Source organism: Castanea sativa, chromosome 6 (genome assembly GCF_040712315.1).
Source record: "Castanea sativa cultivar Marrone di Chiusa Pesio chromosome 6, ASM4071231v1".
In the NCBI taxonomy this organism is placed as follows: domain Eukaryota; kingdom Viridiplantae; phylum Streptophyta; class Magnoliopsida; order Fagales; family Fagaceae; genus Castanea; species Castanea sativa.
Window position 1 is genome coordinate 35,632,911 of NC_134018.1, and position 22,731 is coordinate 35,655,641.

At 32.3% G+C, this 22,731-nt stretch overlaps 1 protein-coding gene, 1 long non-coding RNA gene and 1 pseudogene across 2 annotated transcripts; 1 reads left to right on the plus strand and 2 right to left on the minus strand.

Moving 5' to 3' along the window:
• The first annotated feature begins 709 nt into the window (after positions 1-709).
• On the plus strand, positions 710-4,916 carry LOC142641501 (uncharacterized). Its single transcript, XM_075815936.1, has 2 exons — positions 710-1,010; positions 3,254-4,916. The coding sequence occupies exons 1-2, from the start codon at positions 801-803 to the stop codon at positions 4,769-4,771; spliced, it is 1,728 nt and encodes a 575-aa protein (XP_075672051.1). The 5' UTR covers positions 710-800; the 3' UTR covers positions 4,772-4,916.
• Positions 4,917-12,844: 7,928 nt separating this feature from the next.
• LOC142639865 (cytochrome b561 and DOMON domain-containing protein At3g59070-like) lies at positions 12,845-13,712 on the minus strand (annotated as a pseudogene).
• Positions 13,713-20,161: 6,449 nt separating this feature from the next.
• Positions 20,162-22,015, minus strand: LOC142641464 (uncharacterized). Its single transcript, XR_012845405.1, has 4 exons — positions 21,858-22,015; positions 21,656-21,704; positions 21,088-21,159; positions 20,162-20,531 (listed from the first exon to the last, which is right to left on the minus strand). It is a non-coding gene; the product is annotated as an uncharacterized LOC142641464 (long non-coding RNA).
• Positions 22,016-22,731: the final 716 nt, after the last annotated feature.

Genomic DNA, 22,731 nt, shown 5'->3' on the forward strand with positions numbered 1-22,731 from the left:
TAAAGTTTTGATATATACACGCGAGAAAACGGTTACACTACTGGAGATGCTTAAAAGAAAATTTTCCTTTACTCCTGTATACCCTTTATGTCTAGGAACTGTCTTGTGCCTTAAACAATGGTAGGCCATTAAGTAAGATGTAGTTGACTGAAACTTTTATGCTTAAGAAAGGCATACAGCTCCGTGCTTATTGTCAATTGTTTCATTTATTTTTTTTAAGATGAAACTTCTTAAGTAAAATCTTCATAACTCTTCAGGCTTGTGCAAATGACAATAACCATCGAATTGACCAAATTCTTATAAACTCATGATATGAGAACCTCATAGGATGGGTATTTATTTTTTATTTTTTTTCTCACTTAAGTTTTTAGAATTCTTATAAAATAAAAATTCCTGGTGTGTAGTTCAAAAAGAGGTACCAATTTTTTTTTTATTGGTTATCTTTTTATGGACATTCATAAAAAATAATTGAAAAAGGGCATTATAGTAAAAGAAAGTGACAACATTGGAGAGCACAAATAAAAAGGCAATAACTTCCAGAATCAGCGCCTAGACACGGTTCCCATGCTTCCTTAGCATTGTTAACTCCGCTCGTGAGAGAGAGAGTAGTTGCATGGCTCTTTTTAAATGACAAGCAACCAAAGAACTCTATTCTAATCTAACATATATAAAACTCTCATTGTAGAAAATACTAGAGAGAGACCCATCTCCTTCTTTCTCTTTCGTTCTTGCTTAATTTCCCTTCTGTTTTGTTTGGTCCAACAAGATAAAAGGAAACTCTGATCTCGTTATTTATAGCAATGGGTGGATCTTATCATAAGGGTAATAGCAACACTAATGGTGGTGGGCATAGCCATAGGGGGAAGCCATACGGGTTGATGTTGCTGCTGGCATTTGGGGCGGCATTGCTTGGTGTCATGCTCCTTCATAAACTCAGAGAGAGGCGCATCTTCAACCTTCTTGTTCAAGAGAAAGATCAGGAACTCATTTCTTTTCAGCTCCTCTTGCAGGTCAATCCCTCTCTCTCTCTCTCTCATGCAATTTGCTATTGACTAGTAATTTTCCTTGCACGCCACGTATGAAGCACCATGCATTCTTTTATTTATTACATTTCTTTAAATAGAAAACATTAATAGCCATTTTAAAATGGTAAACGACAAAATATTGGTGGGTAGAACTGTATTTTTAGTTTTTCTATTAAATTCAAACTCAACCATAAATTTGGATCGATGAATGCAGTATAAACGAGGTTATTTTGTTTCAATTCAATTCGCAACCGGAATTTAATTCCAAACGTAAGAATTGTATCTAACTTTTATTATTTTTTGTTTAAAAATATTAAGTATTGAAGATAGTAGAATGCTTTAAAAATACTGACAGTAATGTATATAAAAATAAAAATAAAAAGTTTAACTCTTATATAAACAATACAAACTTTAAATTTCTTTCAATTCACAATTATTTTTTACTTTAAATCTCTTTCAATTCACGATCATTTTTTAACATGGGATTAACCCACTATCTTTACCAATTGGTGTAGCCCTTCTATATTGTTAGTTTTTCAATTAAATTCAAATTCAACCATAAATTTGGATTGATGAACGCAGTATAAACGAGATTATTTTGTTTCAATTCAATTCACAATTGGAAATTAATTCAAAACGTAAAAATTGTATCTAACTCTTACCATTTTTTGTTTAAGAATATTAAGTATTTTAATCCGCACATGAAGATGGCAGAATGTCTTTAAAGATATTGACAATAATGTATATCAAAAAAAGTTTTGACTCTTACATACACCGCACATATTTTAACTCTCTTTTAATTCATGATCATTTTTCAACATGGGATTAACCCACTATCTTTACCAATTGGTGTAGCCCTTCTATAGTTTTTTTTTGGGGGGGGGGGGGGGGGGGGTAAAGCCCTTCTATGGTTTTCTTCTATAGTTCTATGGTGTTTTAATATTAATTGGTCCAAACAGCCTAAAGGAAACACGATATTTTTCTTTAAAAAATTATTAAAAGTCAGAAATATATTATTGCTAAAAAAGATTACATTACGATTTCAGAAAATGCAGACTGCCTAAAAAGACAGGCAATTCCACCGTCCAATAACATTTGTTTTTACTGAATACAAATTGAAAACAATTGAGAGAAGCCATAGTATTGTCACTTTGTGATGAGCAACTAAAACACCACTAGCGAAAACCTGGAAGAATTAAAAGCACTGGTTTAACTAAATGACCATAACTAGGTAAATAATATAAAGCTGAAGTTGTAGGAGATTGATAAAAATGGTCTGAGCCTCACATGTTTCAAATATAACCTCAAATACTCCTAATTCCAGTGAAAATTGGACCATAGTAAAGGTAGCCATGACTATGAGACTAGAAGCCACAGATGTGTGGCTCAATTAGCTCATTGAAATCCCTAGCACAAAGCATTTGGATATTGTTGTCTGATTCATATTTTCTCAAAGCATATTTCTAGCTAGCCATTCTGAGTTCTCATTTCAATGAGACCATGAACTGAAGGATAGTTCCCAAGCCTTCAGTAGCTCCAACACAAAATGCTCTCATTCAGGTTGTGGATGCTGCAAAGCAGCCACAACCATGGGGATCACAACTGTAGAGTAAACTTGGGCACTCTTAGAGCATTTCAGATCACACTAGAATTAGATAGCCAAATCTTCCTGGTATTCCTTTCTTGAATGTATTTTGATGCTGGAATTAACTAATAGTGCAACTAAAATGCATGTTGTCTTTTGGCACAGGATTTTAGCCCAGTTTAAAGTATATATATTCAACTATATTGATCTAATAAGAGCAAATCACAATTTTTTACTTTTATTACAAAATTAAAGGGTCTGGTTTAAGCATGGAGAAAATTGTAGATCTAAAAGCACGCCGTAGCCAATAGTTATGTTATGTTTGCTCTATAAAATTAAGAAGATGTAAAGAGTCTAAATACACATCATGATCATGCTTAATTAGTCAATTTAGAAGTTTATCTTTATTAATCATATATTGGCCTTTTGCCTGCACATCATTTTCCTGTTTTTACAACCCTTTTACTCGTAAGGTATTGGTTCAAAAATTGTGATGATTTTTTTAGCACATTCCCATTTTGGTGTGCATACACTCACCATAAAATTGAAAAATTAACTATTGAATTATTTGTTAGCATTGAAGAAATAAAATGTTGAATATTTAGCTGTTCTCAACACTACTACAATTTCTTCAATCATACAGAAGGAAAAAGACTACTCCAAAGAAATGAAAAGGAAGAATGAAGAGATGAAAGCAAAGATATACTCCCTTAGAAACCAAAAGATGGAGCTTGACAGAAGGATTCTAGAGAAGCAGTCTACTATTGATTCACTAAAAGATGAAAAGAGAACCATGGAGTCTGCACTCGAGGAGAAGCAGAATGAGTTCAAAATGTTAAGTGAGAAAGAGATTGATCCAGGAAAAGAAAATTCTCAATTGATAACTCTAATGGAAAGCTTGAAGCAGAAGGAAATCGAGGATTTGAAACACCGTCTTGAGTACCCAGTTAAGGTTTGGTCAGTAAGTACTGATGACCCATCAAGCCCACCTGTGAATTTAACTGTGAATGGAAGTGTGGCAGGACAAGATCAAAGTGAGGTCATTATGAGTAATAAAGAGGGTGAGCAACTACAAGAATCCGGTAATTACATGCGCGATGAAAATTCAACAAGTGAAGATGGAAATGAACTTAAATCGAACAATTTTGGAGAGGCTGGGAGTATAGTAAGAGTTGAAGAAGGAACTGAAAATAAAGCAGAAGATACTACAAGGAGGGAGATGATGAGAGAACAGATGCAAAAACTAGAAAATTCGCAAGATGGTCTTAAAAATGGAAGCTATGTTATTGAGAAGCCTATTGAAGAGGTTCAAGGAAATAAAAATGAAGATTCTCAAAATGGGGGTGATTTTGGCATTGGCAAAAGAGATGATGAGATGAAAGTAATAGGAAAACTTGAAAATTCTCAAGAACGTGACCGTCAGGAACTTGATGAGATTCATAAGGATGAGAGAAAATTAGAAGAACCGGAGAATTCTAGCATTGGTAGAATTTCTAGAATGAGAGGGAAACATGGCCATGCTAGTAAAACAAAGGGAAAGAAATGGAGAGTGCTTGTCAAGAATAGGTGGTTGGAGAACAATGGGAATTCAGTAAATGATAAAGCAGTGAGAATGAAAAGTAGAAATTTTTTTTTAGGGGATCAAGATGGATTGAAGGGAAGGACTACTGAGAACAAGGATAAAATGGAAAGAGAGGGAGGAGAGATGGGTGTTAATGACCCAATGGAAGTAAGAAAAGCTGTTGATTCTTCAGATGGAAAAGATCTGACTAGCAATCTTGTTAATGCTGATACAAATCATCAAGTGGTAAGTGGACAAGAAATGTTGGAAAATCCCCATAATTTTCCAAAAGTAGTCCAGCTTCTGAAAAATGGAACTGCCAATGGTGATGTGAGCAACATTATATTGGATGATAGAAAGCGGAAACTAGACAAAGTGAGAGAGTCATCAGAAGAGCATGAAGCCAGTGGCATTCAACAAGACACAAGCAGCGGTAATATCAATGAAGTAGAAAAAGATACAGAACAAACAAGCATTGACGAGACAACTGAAGTGACAGAAGATTTGGAGGATGGCAATGAACAAGAATCAGAAAAAGGAGAAGATGATTTGGAAGATGTAGAAGAAAAAGAATACAAAGAAGACACTGATGAGTCTTGAGTTTTAGCTGATAAACAAAGTTTTACGTCTTGTGTTTGTTATAGAACTGTTAAAAGTTTCTGCGTATATGTCTGTTAGAGCAATTTAATAGTTATGTTTGCTTAAAATGATTGTAACTAAATGGACTAAGAAGGTGACTTCCAAACAGATGTTATCAAGAAAAATAATCCCCAGAAATAATTAGATTAATAGCCCCTTAGACATGGGAACATGAATTGCACCTAAAATTTAAATTTGCCAGAGCTCGAAGAAATCTTGGGATTTGATCTGAGTATATAACGAACTTGAAGAACTAGTGGAACTAGTCTAGGAGAATTGAGCGCTGGAATGAAATGATTTGATTGGGCGTATGTAAAACAGTTTATGTGCCACAAATTTAACTAAAAAAAAAATGGCACACATGCCTCAAGAAAGACTGAAATACTTTTTACTGTTATACAAGCTTGTTTATTACTTCTATGGGAAAAGTGAATAGATGCCCTAAAGGAATTGGTTCAAGAAAAACTAAAATACTTTAAGTTTATGGATATACGAGTTTATTACCACTATAATCTATAGGAAAAGTTAACGGATGCAAAGTTAACGGATGCACTAAGAGAATTAATTTGGGTTTTTTTTTTTTTTTTTAACTTTTTATGGGAAAAGAAAAACATTTTTTTTGTGGCAAATTTTTATATTTTTTATGGAAGTTGTATCAAAACTAATCTATAGGAAAAGTTAACCGATGCACTAAGAGAATTAGTTTGGGTAATATTTTTTTTAATTTTTTATGGGAAAAGAAAAACAATTTATTTTTTTGGCCCTTTTTTATATTTCATATGGAAGTGGTATCAAAATTGTTTGTTTTTTTAAAATTTTCAACTTATGGCATCCGCTCCTAATGATAGCTCTTTATCATCAAACCAAGACACCAATCAGTTTTTGGTATAGGCGAGAATTAAATCTCAGATCTCCTATATAACCATCAGAGACTTTACCAGTTGAGCTAACTAGAACCCACGTATCAAAACTTTTTTGAATAGCCCATTAACAAATATCCAAGAACATCCATTAACAGGACCTTACTACTATTATTTAGAAATTAGAAATAAACCTAGCCTCAGTTTAGTTTTTTTTTTTTTTAACTTTTTTATTTAAGTACTAAGGCAGCATTTTGATCGATAAATTTGGAAATATTGGATAATCATGAAGATGTTTTTACAGAGAATCCTTCACCTTCTCAATTTTTTATATTGATTCTTTGGGTGAAATTTTTATACTAGTGAAAGGTAAAACTGGAGAAAGGTGAAGGATTCTCCATAATAAAAATATCTAATTTCCAAACAATTGTTAGCAAGAACCACCAAATGCCAATAATGTTGCATTGGTATCAATCATTGACTAATGTCTATTAATCATTGATAACGTCTTAAAATGTATATTTGTTATATATTTATGTAGGCGTTATCTTCTTATTACTATACTTAATTTGTATAATTAAGTCATGATTTACATTAGTCTCTATTATTTATTTTTATATAATTTCTTAAATAAGATATTATTCATTGCGTGTAATTTTCTACTTTCAGGAAATCATGTGAAAAAGATGAGTTTGCAGGAATTTGTGAGAGAATGGAGACCAAACTAGAATTAAAGGGGAGCTAAAAGACAATGCTTAAATGTCTAAGGAGGTGTAGCTAAAGCGCTTGGGTCATTTACCATGTTTGGAAGTTTCAAATAAGGAAAGAAATCAAAGAGGTAGAATATGAAAAGGAAAAGGAAAAATCAGATTTGAGCACTGATCAGTATTTTGGGCGTATCTCTCTCCTCAAATATCCAATTGACACAAGGCTAGATGGATTGGAACCATGACTTAAATATCTACATCTTTTCAGTTTTGAGTTTTTCGAAATTCACAATTTTTGAAGGCCATAATTAATTCACAAATTACTGCTATAAATCCGGACGAAAATTTAAATAGTAAAAGTTTTATTTTCTTTGGGCATTTGGACGTTATGGTTTTGAATAGAAGCTAAGTAGAACGAATTTTGGGGAAAAAAACCTTATATTCTCCTTTCTCTAATGGCACCCTAAACTCTTTGCTAGGGATAGGGGTTATGTTTCTTCTATATAGTATAAATATTCAATGTGATTCTTTTTGAAGGACCATGCTTAAATATCTAAGGAGGTGCAGATGGAGTGCTTGGGTCGTCTACCATGTTTGGAAGCTTCAAATAGGAAAAGAAATTAAAGAGGTAGAATCTGAAAATGAAAAATCAGATTTGAGCACTGATCAGTATTTTGGCGTATCTCTCTCCTCAAATATCCAATTGACACAAAGTTAGATCAGTTGGAACTGTGACGTAAATATCTACAACTTTCCAGTTTTGAGTTTTTCAAAATTCACAATTCTTGAAGGCCGAAATTAACTCACAAGTTACTGCTGTAAATCTAGACAAAAATTAAAATAGTAAAAGTTTTATCTTTTTTGGACACTTGGACATTAGGGTTTTGAATGGAGGCTGAGCAAAATGAATTTTGGGGAAAAATTTAAACATAACCCTTTAACCCTAGCAAAGTGATGGGTTTAAATTTGACTTTCAAATTGAAAATGAGGTTCGAAAATTCTTCAGAACTTGGACTGATGAAGTGGTCCAAGATGTTGTTTTTAAACAAGGGAAATATGGGGAAATAGTGACATTTTCCTGAAACATTCAAATGTTTTTTTTATATATTGCTTTTATTTAAATAGTAATGGTCTTTTCTTGCAATATTTCCAAATATAATTTTTAGCATAATTTAGTTTATTGTAGCATAATTTTCTAATGACAATACTTTCCATCCAAATGAAGGTTAAAATGATAATAAAATAATTTGAATTTACAAAAAAAAGAAAAGGAATAACTCTAACAATAATATTTACCATAATGAAAGTCAAATTGTTGTTTAAAAAATATTTTATTTCGGTTCTAATTATATCAAGGATCTTGTTTCTTATTGGAAAGTATATTTCCAAACTAAGCCTAGTGCTGATGTAAACAAAAAAGGTGAATTTTATTTTCCCATTCAATGAGGTCAAGATGTACACAAGGAAAAAAATTGAAAAAGTTTGTTGCCTAATCAAGAAATCACGACCATTAAGCCTATATGACAATAAATAAATTATTGAATTTAATTTTTCACATTAATGTAAATCACTAAATTAGTAAAATAATTTCAATAAAATATTGCCTAAACAGACATGCATGATGCATTAACTTGAAAAAGAAAAATGAATTAACATTTATTATCATAAAAAGTGGAGATCCTTCAAACATGGAAGTTTAAAAATAAAAATATAACCATGACAACTTTTAAATGGCAAGTTTGGGTAATAGGGTAAGTAATTTTTTCCCCATTAATAGCTCATTAAAGTGGTGGCTATTTCAATGTTTCTTTAGGCCTTTCCCAGTTTCATCTTCACGCAATTTGGAGAAAAAAAAAAAAAAAAAAAAAAAAAAAGATAGACCCGACCCAATACCCAACCACCCACCCAACCCTACCTGACCCGAGACTCGTACTTTTTGGGTTGGGTCGGGTTTCTCCCTGATGAACATGATTGTTATCGGGTTGGGTTGCGGGTGGTAGTAAAACCGACCCGACCCGACCCAATATAAGTCCTACCGATGCTCTAATATTTACATTATTGACTTAAATCAGTTTTTATTACTATTCTTGTTAACAATCACGTAGCAAAAGTACTTTTCTTCTTCACCCAAATTGTTATTTAATTATATTGTCTTTGAATTTACTCTACTACTTGTGGTTCAACCTCGATAGTCCGAGAATTATATTGTTACGATCTCATACATTTGGGAGTGAGCAAGTAGTCATGTACACAAAAAAACCTCAACAAAGTAGCAAAATTGTTGGCAAGAAATGCCAAGGATATTGAATCTACTCAGGGCTAGCAGTAGGCATAGACAAGTGAGGCAACTAGAAAGAAAAGGCACACTACTCTCTCTTTATCAAGCTTTTCTCCTCTTTTATCATGGAGTATTCCCAAAATCATCCTCTTTCCTCTTGATTTTCAAATAATAGAAAATTGCTAATGCCATGGTCGCAATACAACCAAAAAAAAAAAAAGGATCACGGAGTACACAGTATGCTATATCCAAATTCTTCCCAGGGTCCAAAATGTCGAGGCCATTGTAAACATTGATTATACCGAGGATAATGATAGTGTATCCAATAAAATAGTGGTAAAGATTCCAAATTGTTCGATGCTTGTGATCCTTCTTTGGCCTCACAAAAAAAATAAAAAGAAAGAGAGAACAGTAATTGACTAATTGCAAAGCATATATAGCCAATCAATATAAATGATGTATGACAGAATATGGAACATAATCTTTGTTTTTATTAATTTTGATATTTCATTGTAGTTTTTGGCATTTTCTTAGGTTTAAGGTGTTTTTTTTTTTTAGGTGCATTTAATATTTTTCTAGTTAAATTATGATCTTATTATGGTAGAATATCAATAAAGTTCTCTTTTAACATTTTTTATTTATTGTCAATCAAGTTTTCTAGAGCCTTTATATTGGCCTCCAATCCTATAAAACCGCTATCCCGATCATGATTTTCCTACTCCAAGGGTAAAGGCTCTTTCCTTTTTGGCCGATTGTGGACAAGGAGGGATTCAAACCCCGTAGATAGATGTCCCATATAGCCCCTCCTCCCCTGGGTTGGGTCAAAAAAAGAATCAAATATCGATGCATAAGTTGGATTTTATTGATTGGATTCTTGATTTGGAAGAATATTTAATTATTGGGAGATATGTAATTAAAAAAAGAAGACTTGTATTGAATAAATTGGATGATAATGCTGCTAAATGGTGGGATAACATAGAAAATGATAAAAGCGTCAAGGTAAGCATAAAATTCATTCTTGGCATAGAATAAAAAAAGATATTAGTTGAGTTTTGGTTTCCTCGTGATTCGTTATGATATATTGCATTATACAATTGTTAAATACAATTATTGATTACATTACATTATACAACCACAAACTCAAGATTTTAACCCAAGGAATTATTTTAATTGTACTCTAGTCCATGCATCAAGAGAATAAATATATTTGAGGATTGACAAGACAAAGCCAATTTTTAAAGAAAACATTGAAGAGATTGAAGAAGATCAAGTTTTGTCATCGCAGGTTGAACAATCTTGTGCAAATAAAAATATAATTCTCTTGAAAATATTATCTTGAAGTCAATGAGGAAAAGATGGATGTTCTTGAGACAATTTATGAAGATTTTAATGAAGAAAAAGATTACGAGGAAGAAATTGTAGAGAAAATTGTCAAAGTTCTCGATCAAATCAAATCAGGTTGTTACAAATCTCAAAATCCTATGACTTTTGTGGAAGTCAACACATCAAAAATTTTAGATTTTATTGGGATTGAAAGATTTAATTGGACCAATGACTTACTTGGTGAATCTTCCCAATTGCATGAAGACCAAGGAAAAAAAAATTTAATTTCTAGATTGGTGACTTGCAAGGTTAGAAAGAAGACAAAGGGGTTGAAGTATTCAAAATCTTTGTTTACTTGGTATGGAAGATTTCAAATCTCGAATTAATATTCAAGGACAAGTTTTTTTTTTTTTTTTTTTTTCAAGTGAAAGGGTCTGATGTTGGACAGAATATTGAACATAATCTTTTTTATTTATTAATTCTTACATTTCTTTGTAATTTCTATTTTTTAAGTTTAGAGTAATTATTTTCTTGATTTTAGGTGCGTTTAATGCTTTTCTAGTCAAAACTAGGGTCCTATTATGGTAGTGTAACAATTAGGATATCTTTTAGCATCTTTTTTCTTTTCAATCAAGTTTTTCAAAGCCTTTAATTTGAACTCCAATCTTGTAAACAAAAATTGAATTATTCAATTTAATAAAATTTTCAGAGTTATCTCTATTATTTTATGGTGGCTTCCAAGCTCTCTCTTGGTGGATTCAAGGGTTTTCTTTCAAAGGCAAATATGTTTTGCTTCTTACGAAGCCATAAGAAGTATATCACGTCTACTTCAAGACAATAACCCTTGAATCCACAAGAAAAAATATCAAAATCTGTCAAAAAAATATTGAAAGAAAACTTTGAAATTTTATTTAACTCAAAATTGAACTAATTATCATTTACATGCTTTAGGACCAACTGTAAAACTTGATTAGCAAGTAAAAATATTCCAAAAGAGATCCTAATTGATACCCTACCATAATAGAACTCTAATTTGACTAGAAAAGCATTAAATGCGCCTAAAATCAAAGAAATAATAACCCTAAACCTAAAATTCGGAAATTACAATAATATATCAAAATTATTCAATAACAAAAATGATGCTTTATATTCTATCCCAGACCCCTCTTGTTGAAAAAAAAAAAACCTCATTTTCCAGTTATCATTTGAGATTTGGAATCTTCTATGTCATGCAAGCTAATTTTTTGAATGCCTCAACCACTTGATCTTTTTTCCATACTTCCAACTCATAAATTGAGTAAACAAATCAACTTAAGAATCTTTTTCCTTAGTATCCATGCAATTGACAAGAGTCACAAATAGTTTTCAATGATCCAATCAAACCTTTCAAGTCCAATAAAATCAACAAAATTGGATGTACTGCCTTCCACTAAATTAATAGGATCTTCAGAATGGCAATCATCTAACTTGATTTCATTGAGATCTTTGACAATGACCTCTACATTTTTGCCTCATGCTAATTTGCCTCACTATAATCTTCATCAATTGTCTCGAGAAAATTCATCTTTTCCTCTTTAACTTTAAAACAATTTTCATGTAAATAATTTTCTTTTACATAAAATTGTTGAACTTGCAACAGTTAACTTGATATGTTCCAACCTCTTCAAGGCCTTCTTTAAAAATCAGCTTTATATTATCAATCCTCAAACCTTTATCTTCTCGACACATGAACTTGGATGTTAAAATTTTGATTTTATGGTTGACAAATTTTGAATACTTCCTCTTAATCTGAATTTATATATCTATAATTAACAAATATATAGTGTAATATATCATAATAATCACAAGGAAACCATAAATTAACCATCTTCTTCATTCTTTGCCAAAAGCAAATTTATGCTTACCTCAACACCTTTTATCAGTTTTTATGTCATCCCACCACTTGGTGGCTTCATCATTCAATTTATTAGACACAAGTCTTGTCTTTTTCTTCATCATAGATCTCCCAATAATTCAAATATTCTTTCAAATTAAGAATTCAATCAATAAAATCCAACTTACACATCTATCCATCAAATAATGAAGTTTTGTTCTATTTAGGAATGTGTCTATGAATATATTGACTAGTGTTTTTGTGGAACGATTCCTAGCAAGAAGTGTAGCAATTGCTTATTGTAGTTCGCACAATCCTTGTTTGGGAATCTTGTTGAAATCATCAAACCTAGATAAGAGCAAGGCTTTGATATCAGCTGATAAGCATATCATTTCAAGATAATAACCGAACTAAAAAGAACAAGAACTTTGGAATCAACCGTAAATTATTGAGAAAAAAAAACTTTGAAATTTTCTTTAACTCAAAACTAAACTTAGTTTTCATTTATAGGATTTAGGGAAAATTTATAGGTTTTGTAAAATTTGATTAGCAAGGTATCTATATTCTTAAAGAAATCGTAATTGATAACCTACTATAATTTAACTTAAAAGGCATTAGATGCACCTAAAATCAAGGGGGGAAAATCCAAAATTTTCGAAAATTACATAAAATATAAAAATTAATAAATAAAGAAAATTATATATCATATTTTGTTCTAAATAAATTTAAGAATAATTATAAAGTACCTGGGTAGCAATGCAGAAAAGCACTATGCCGATCGCGGTATGTGCATCATTTTGAATACCGTGAGATTTGCTACCAAGGAAAAGTCCAGATAAAATTGATCAGCCAAAGGATCTGAGAAAATTTTTATGGTCAATTAAATCAACCAAAATTGCAAAACTTAAATTCTTTAGCCAAAGTCTTGAATCCCCTTTTCCTTGGCTCAATAGTACTGTTTGTCCGGGGAGAAAATCTGGTTTCCCCATGGACTCACTTAATATTGTCTCCACTCAAAGCATGCATGCCAAGACTATCATCATCGCCATTCACAGGCCCTACTTGGTAAACTTGATTGACCCTTGTCAAATTCATAGGAAGCACCAAAGTGGCAAAGATAATTGTCTCATTATTCTCACGCACAGCTGAAATCTCTGCTACCTCAAAGCTCAAACTACTCTCTCGCAACATTGTATCGAATCCCATATATCTCTGAGGACGTGTATGCGTGCATGGCTCCATTGGAGTCTTGGTAAGACACGAGTGCTTGTGATCCAATCATTCCTTTACTAGTTGTGGATTGATTGCCCATGAAATCCAGCTAGAGGATGTGGTTCCAGTGTGTTGGTATGCGAAATCAAGAGTGTTAGTGGATGGATCATAAGTCCAATAAAGGAAAGAGTTCAACACAGGAAGATCGTTACATGAGCTATACTGGTTGGAGAAAGTATCGGTCTTGCATGTTTGAGATGAAACAAATAGTGAAAACAAAAAGGTCGAGAACAAGAAAGCTATCAAAGCTCTAGCCTCTAGTCATGGTGGATAGTGTTCAAAGCAGAGCTAAGAGAGAAAAGAGAACTATGAATACTCCCTATAATTTGTATGTTGTGACTTGTGAAAGAGCGCGTGTATTGAACAAGAAAATATATATTGAAGATGAGAGATAAGAAATTTAGGGTTAGGATTAAAATTGGACAACCTAGTGTGGTGTGAATATATAGGACCCATTTGGTACGTGTGTTGAAACAACAGTTTTTAGTTTTTTTAAGAATACATGTGAATGAAAAATGTAAAAATACGTGTAATATTGTTTAAAAACTGAAAAATTATGTTTTTAAACACATGTACCAAACATGCCCATAGTGTCAGAAATCTATTTGTAACTCACGAATTCTAATAAAAATAAAAATATGAAGTCCAAAGTCGAAGACTTTTAATAGCTCACACAATCACAAATCACTTCTAATCCTCCAACCCTAATTGGAGAGGCAATGGCAGCCCAACAAACCAGTAATATGTTTGGGCCTTGAAGGTTAAAGCAATGGCTAGAGTAATATTATTTTAGCAATATTGGGCTGCTCTTGAATTGAATTTCTAGTTCTGAGATATATATATATATATATATATATATATATATATATATATATATATATATATATATATATATATATATATATATATTTTTTTTTTTTTTTTTTTTTTTTTGGGGGGGTAACAAGACGAAGGCCAAATACATTGTTAGAACTTGAAGTTTTGATGAGGGATTTAGTCCTGTAGGTTATAAAACCAAAAAACAAGTCATTGGTTTCTCCTTTTAAAAAATTCTATTAATTTTCTTGTGTATAAGTAGCTAACAGAACGGTGAGGTGACATTTTTATAATGATGTGGCTAAGGATGTTCAATTGGAACCGAAGAAATCGATCGAAGCTAAGCCAATTGTACCATTCCTAGGTGCTATCGACAATGATTGGTTCGGTGGTCGGAGATTTTGAAGGAAATAGTAGGTTAGTTGGCACGATATATCATTTTAAAAAACTATGTACAAACAAAACAAGCATCAATCTCTTTGCTGTATTCCTCAATACAAATCTCCCTCTCAACCCTTTCTCCTTTGCTTTACTTAAACTCTAACGCTGCCTTAGCCCAAGAAATTGCTCGCACTCTCTAGCCATGTTTAGTCATTTTGGTCGATCAAAGCATCTTGTATCTCTCTTTTGCTTCCACGTGTGGTGGTCATACTCGTATTGATCAAAGCATTCAAAACCTTCAAGATCTCATATCTAGTTTGGGTTTTTTGAGATCCAGATATGATTTCTCTCTCCTTTGAGATCTCAAATTTGATTTCCCTCTCCTTTGAGATCCAGATCTACTTTCTCTCTCTTTAGTACAAGACATCTAACAACCGCGTTGTTGTAAACCGTTGCCAATAATTTTGATCCCTTTTCAAAAAATATATTCATATAACTTGAAATTTGATTGTTAAGAATGTAAAATTTGATTTATCCATGCCAAGGCCCCTTACCGATTTCAAATTTGCTTCCACACCAAGTTTTTGAAATCTAGAGTTCCATTATTATAAAATCACGGTTTTTTTTTTTTTAAATAACTATAAAGGCCAAACTATTTTGTTAGTTAGCACAATTTTAAAATTATTTAGGTATCTAACAATTCGAGACCAAATGACTCGATTTTGGAGTTAATATCTAGATACCCGGACCTTGAAATGGGAATCCATCATAAGGGTTGGCATTGCTAAGGGGTCCACCATAGTATATATTTATATGGATCATTGACAACCTATAGATCATCAAGTGTAATTGTGCTAGTGACAAAATTATAATTCTCAATCAACATTAGTCACAAAACTTTGCGTATGAAATGCCAATAATACTAACCTCAACCAAATTTGCATTTACTGACCTCAGGTCACATAAAAAAATAGTCATTACCAATTTCATATTCTTTTAAAATTCCAAATCATTCTGGGGGCATGACTTTCAAAAGCCATTCAAATAAGTTATGATGAACAAAAATATTATACCAACCAGTTATCCATTGAAATCTCTGTTACAAATTTTTAAACAAATATATCTTTAAATAATTTATGCTAAAAAGACTACAAATACTATCTTAGGTATCAAACTCATAATCCATGTCATACCCATGATAAACCTAAAAGTACTAAATATTCCTAACAATTGATCACAATATCTAGTACTAAATATTCCCAATAATTAATCACAATATTTTTTTTTTCAAAACCTGGCATATTATCAATCACAATATTTACACTAACAAAAAAAAACAAATATTCTCAATATGTTGTAATAACATAATTAATCACAATATTTGGTACTAAATATTCCCCCAATGCTAAATATTCCCAATAATTAATCACAGTATTAATTTTTTTTTTTAAAACCTAGAAAATAATTTAATCACAATATTTACACTAACAAAAAATAAACAAATATTGGTGCCATGTTGTAATAACATAATTAATCACAATATTTGGTGCTAAATATTCCCAATAATTAATCACAATATTTTTTTTTTTTAAACTTAGCAAATAATTTAATCACAATATTTACACTAACAAAAAAAATATATATATATATATATTCCCAATATGTTGTAATAACATATCACAATATTTAATCATAATATTAATTTAAAAAAATAGTAAATAATCACAATATACTAACAAATAAATTAATCACAATATTTACACTAACCAAAAAAAAAAAAAACAAATATTCCTAATATGTTGAAATTTAAAATAAAATAAAATAAAAAAACCTAGCAAATAATCACAATATTAACTAACAAAAAATATTCCCAATATTGTAAAAACATAACACAATAAATATATAACATAACTGAAGTATAAATATATACAAAACATTACCTGTGAGAAAAGTTTTTGAGGTGAGCGTTGTGTGAGAGCTGGGGAGATTTGTTTGTGACTGAGTGGACTGAGTGAAGGAATTTCTGAGAGCTGAAAAGTGAATATTGAGAGCTAAAGAGAGGGAGTGAGAGCTAGAGAGACTGAGTGAGACAGGTAAGGGGAAAAAAGGTCCTACCTGGGACCCACATGCCACACGTGAAGGGGCTGGTGACCATTCATTAAAATCGAGTTCGTTAGACTCGATTTTCACTAAGGAAAACTCGAGTCTAATGGACTCGAGTTCTCTATCCACATAGCCAAAAAGCATGACTGGCGGGACCCCCTATAAATCGAGTTTAATGTACTCGGTTTCCGAGTAGCAAAATGGAGTCCAAAAGACTTAATTTCAGTGACCAGAAACTGAGTCATTAGACTCGATTTGCAAGCCTACGTGGACAATTCATCCACCTCAACTACTAGCGCAGTAGGAAAATCAAGTACATAATACTCGATTTATAACCCCAAAATCAAGACTCACACTCTCGAGTTGTTACTTAGCAAAATGGTTTCAAAATTGTGTTAACTAACAAAATAGTTTGGCTTTTATAATTATTTTCAAAAAAAATCCTAAAATCACCGGTACTCTGCTCCCACAATAACTACAATCCTTATTATTTTTTAGCCCCAAGCTGTAGTTTCATTGCTTTTTAATGGCTGAGAGGGAGGACCTTCTTTGAGCTTAAAAATTCAATTCTATTAAACTTTTTCTGACTGGGTTCTTCTGATTTTGCACCTACCCATCAATGAAGCAATGAACTCCTCTCCTTTCCATATCCGTTGTCAGCTTTGTTTAAACAAAATTATGTTAAAAAAATAAAGGAGAATAAAAATTATTTTTAATTTACAAGATGAATGCATATCGTACTATAAGACCAAGTTTTTATTTACCAATGAGTGTAATATGTTATAAACTCATTAAAATAAATAATGAAACACTTTAATTTTTGTGGGGGGTAAAAAGATCCTGATGGGAATGTGGGCCTTTTGGGCCGTGTTAAGGAAGGCCGACCTGCTCCTGGGTTTAGAATTTGTTAAGTACTATGGGTCGGCCCATACGCCGAGGGTCCGAGGATCCAGCCGAGGGTGAACTTACCCTCGGATGGACACCGAAGAACTCGGGATTTCATAGTAAAGATTAGGGGATGACACGGTTAAGGCCAATGGTTAAAAGGGGTGAACCCTAGAATGTCCCAGAAGCACCGGTGTTGGAGAAATGTCAAAGATAAAGGCTGCTACCTCCACATTAAAGACCCTGCACCTACCACCCTGGCCGCATTAATGGGGAAGTGACACCTGAACAGTGGAAGGGAAACTTCTGGTTACTATTCAAAGGCACTGAGAAAAGAAATATCTAGGTTAAGGGGGAGATGGGACAACACGTGTACAAAGTATCAAAGAGAGGAGTATTTAAGGGGCAACCTAGAACACAAAAGGGAAGGGGGACTTTTTGTAATCTAAAAGGAAAAAGAAACAAAGAGAAAGATAGAATATAAGAACAACTCTCGGCTTACGTCCGAGGAAGCTGATTCACAATATTCCTTGTTGTTTCCAAGTACTTGCAATCTTTAGTTTGTCATTTAATCCTCACACACTTCTAACCTGGGTTTCAAGCCCACACTCTACAAATTCATATTGTTTAAGGCTCATTGGGCCTGAGCCCATAACTGTTCTTGGGGGCAGGTGCAATTGTGTACTTACAATTTTCATTAAACTTTTGATAATGGAGTTATAATATTAGTAATATCTTTTTAAAAAAAACTTTGGCCCTAGAGTTTTACTTCTTCTTTTTTTTTTTTTTTAGAAAGCTAGAGTTTTACTTAATAAACTATCTTAATAATTTTAATTTTAATGTACTTATAATAAGTCACATGGTCCCATAAAAAAATAAAAAATAATAATAAGTCACATGGAATGGTACAACTTCTAATACTTTCATTAACCACAAAGTGATACAAACTTTATCATTAAAATAAAAATTATAGTATATTATTAAAATAATATTAAAATTTTAATTTTTTAAAAAATATCTAGAAACTTTTGATAGTAGATTTTTTTTAATTAAAATTTTTTAATTTACTGTTTTGGTAAACTTTGTGATATTTAGGGTTTAAATTTGAAATTACCCCAAACTATAAGAGAATTATGAATGTTACCCAAGTTTTTAATAAAGAGGTAATCACTTAATTGGTAAAAGGAGAGTAAAGCCACTTCTCGCAAAGAGGATCACTACAAAAAAAATAGGGCTATCCCAGCGTTTTCAAAACCGCTGGGATAGCCCCAAAAAGCGCTGGGATAGGGTCAAAATTCCTATCCCGGCGTTTTTTTTCCCGGCGCTTCAAACTGTCGCGCAATGATAGTCGGTATACCAGCGCTTTTGGGAGCGCTGGAATAGGTACTACCTATGCCGTCGCTTTCAAAAGCGCTGATATAGGTCATGAATGAAAATAATTTAAAAGACCTATACCAGCGCTTTTGAAAGCGCTGGGATAGGCTGTGCCTATTCCAGCGTTCCCAAAAGCGCTGGGATAGGTCTTGAATGACCAAAATTTAAAAGGACCTATGCCAATGCTTTCAAAAGCGCTGGTATAGGTCCTTTTTTTTTTATAAAATTTTTAGCACCTGTAGTGTACTTAAAATACATATTTTCCAATACCTATTTTATAGCAACTGTAATGAGCCACAATTCATATTTTCCAAAAGAAAATACCATACCTCATTGAACCAAGAAACTAAATATATTTAATTACACCATATCAATAATTACATCCCAAATGTCTAGAATGTTATGAGGCGCACCTACACTACGATTTCACCATTGCACATTGAGTTTCAAAAATGTAACACTACAAAAAAAAGGTTCTATAGCCGCGTTTTTAAAACATGGCTATAGCTCAGAAAAACGTGGCTATAGGACGATTTGGTCTATAGCCGCGTTTTTTTAGGCCACGTTTTCAACCGTGGCCTAAAATACGTAACTATAGGTCTATGACCACATTTTTTCAAACGTGGCTATAGTTGTGGGCTAAAGCCGCGTTTTTAAAACACGGCCATAGTTGAGGGCTAAAGCCGCGTTCCTAAAACGCGGCTTCAACCCATCACTATGGCCACGTTTTTAAAACGCGGCTTTAGCCCACAACTATGGCCGCGTTTTGAATGCGGCTATAGACTTTTTTTTATTATTTATTTAATAGGCCAGCTTGTTATTCTTGCAAAATTCCAACTTGTTGCATGCAACAATATAACAAGTCAGAATTTCAAAGGAATATGGTACACCTTCATAAATGCCTGTGATACTAATATGTTACAACACCAAATCTAAATCAATTAAAAAAAAAAAGAAAATTAGAAAAGTTAATTGTGACAAGTTGGTATAATAAATGCTTCAATGTACCAAAATCAGAAATGTAAATTTGTCCACAGACAAACACATGTTACACATCCCATCCCAAGTTCCCTAACATGGCCACCATGCACCAATTACAAGCACACATTCACAAAATACTTGGTGGAAATGGATGTGGATGTGTAATGTGTTGGTGGGTCTTGACCAAATTAACTTTCATGCCAACAACCAGCTTGTAGGCTAAAATTGCAGTAGGCAAGCATGTGCTGGTGTGTAACTATATGCATCTATCATCCAAAAAGAACGGTGGGATTAACACATTTTCTGGCCCCAGAACCCAACAAATCAAAAGGGAATTAAGAGATTTTATGGGCCAAATTAATAGACTTTGCTGATTCTTTAGCATCCATGATGTATTAAGCTTTACCTTTTTATATCCCAAATATCCTTGCTGACCATGGCTACAAATTAAGAATACATGGTTTTTAGATAGTCTAAACATGCTATTTTTGAGAATATGTTTCCAGTCTAATATGCATCTTAACACTTAGACCAAAAATGATAACGTAGATTTATAATGTAAAGAAAGTCGGAGAACTTAGTAGAATCTAAGTCTTTATATATATATATCAATTTATTCCCCCCTCAGCCTCATCTTCATCATCAAACTTTCATTAAACTTCTTTCATTTCTTTAGAGTATCAATAAAGCCTAAGGGGAGAAGTGGAGGGGGGCTTACCTCACTTCTTGCCTTCTTTGTTCCATAAAGATTAGTAAGCTCTCCAAATCTTTCTGCCTTGTTTACTGCAGAAAGCTCTTCCTTTACCGGGCTTTCAGTTTTCTTATCAGCAGCTTCTAACCCTCTGACTTTTGGTTCTAGTCTAAATACCTTGACAAATGCAAACATACGTTATGAGTCAATAATTACATACTACATAGATGCAAGAAACAACTAAATAGTAAAGAAAATATACAAGTAAATTCCCTTCCATAACCAATTAGCAAATGTATGAATTTCCTTAACAACAATAAGTAAAATTTTCCACACTTCATCTCCAACCAAAAAAATAAAGTACATTCTCCACACTTTTTCAGCAACCAAACAACAAAACACAAATCAAATTTCCACATTTAAGCAGTTACTCAAACAATAAAAAATCTAAAATTTCAATACTTTCTCATTAACCAAACAGCTAAACTTTCACACATTTCATCAGCAACCCAACAGTAAACAACTACACATTCCACAACCCATCAGCCACCAAACAGCACATAACCAAATGAGCAAATAAGCAAACTTATCCCACATCTCCATGCACAAACCTAGTTCAAGGACAGGGCAAATCATTATAATTGCAAAATTAGTTGTGACTTTGACAGAAACAGGGGAAAATATGGTAAACATAAGAAAAAGTGAAAGCATGAGAATTTTCAACCGGACTTACCCCTTCAAGTGAAGCTTCTCAAGAATTGATATAGCCTCCACTGCAATACAGGCAGCCATATTTGGTGACATCCTGTTGCAGATAGTAACAAATTAAAAGTAAAATTTTTGTAAAAGTTAACTTTATATATATATATATATATTCTTGTTTAGTTCCACATATTATTATCCAGTTATGTATTTGTAAGCTAAATAAGACATCCAAGAAAACACGTGTTCATTGGTAGGTAAGGAGAGAGTTTATATCTTACGATTGACCAAAAGAATCAGATAATTAATTCAAAACATTTAAAGCTTTTAACAAATATAGCCTTGATAAGCACTTCCATGATCAAAGTGGCATAGCATTCTACTCCCTCGTGAGTCAAAGACAACTTATTGGTGGAAGCACTTAACAAAATAGTCTGTAGAATTGTCCAAATTTTTATGAAATATGAACAGAAATTTATCGTCCCAAACTATACATAAAGTCCAGCTTACTTAAAATTGTCTAAATAAACTAGATTAAAAAAATAAAACAAAAAATATAAAAATATAATTTGGTGACAAACTGCTTTTCATGACACTACCTGCTTAATCTCCATCTTAGTTAGTCTTCCATCCATGTCTCTATCACACCTGCAAAAATTACAATGGAAAAAAAAAAAAGTCTTTCCTGTAAGATATTGTAAAATGCCAAACTATAAATATTGTGAATAGAATCAAACTTGTTTTTTTTTAATTATAAAATGTATAGATTACACAATGGAGAATTTGAATGAAAATTATTACAAGTCAAAGAAAATTTGTATTCTTGAATCGAAGAAGGGGTCCATCATGCGACACCAGAAACAGTGAAGCTCACATTTTGTGATATGAAATTTCCAATCCCTTGTTCCTCTTAGTGCCCTTAATAGCTCATTAGCAAATTCAGGGGATTGTTGCATCCCTTCCAAAGCGAAAAATGAATAAGTTGAGTTAGTTCTTCAAGATAAAATACAAGCTGTTTGTATATGTTAATTTTTATTCTCTTTCAGAAATTCGAATTATAATATGAAGGAAAAAGAAAGAATCAAATAAAGAATGGAGTAATATAATAGAACATGCATGGTCAATTGGCCACAATCTCAAGCTTGTCTACTAGTGTAGTGGGTGCGTTACTTTGCCATTGGCAGCAATTAGCCAACCACAAGGCAAGCAAAATTGAAAGTTTATATATATATATATAAGATAGCATTTTCTTATCCACCTTATGAAATTTTATATTTGAATATTCTTGAGCTCTTTGAAACTATAGATTGCTGTTTGAATTGTCCTAAATTCAATCCTATTATCTCTCTTTTCTTTAGATTTAACCGTCCAGTCCAATTTGATTTCAAACACAAGGTTTACAATCATATTGGGGATGAAAATGAAAGGGCAATAGAAAAAGATGTAATTTCCTTTCTTTTTTTCTTTTTTTTTTGATAAGTTAAAAGAATTGATTTATTTTACAATAATTGTAAACATCTTAGACAATAATAGTACATGTGATAAACTTAGGTACTTCATAGATAATCATTTGAAGTTTTGAACTGACAAAAGAAGTGTCAGTCAATGTTTCTACATGTTTCTTCATCTCATTAACCATCTACAAAATTATTTTATTTTATGCAAACCAACATTC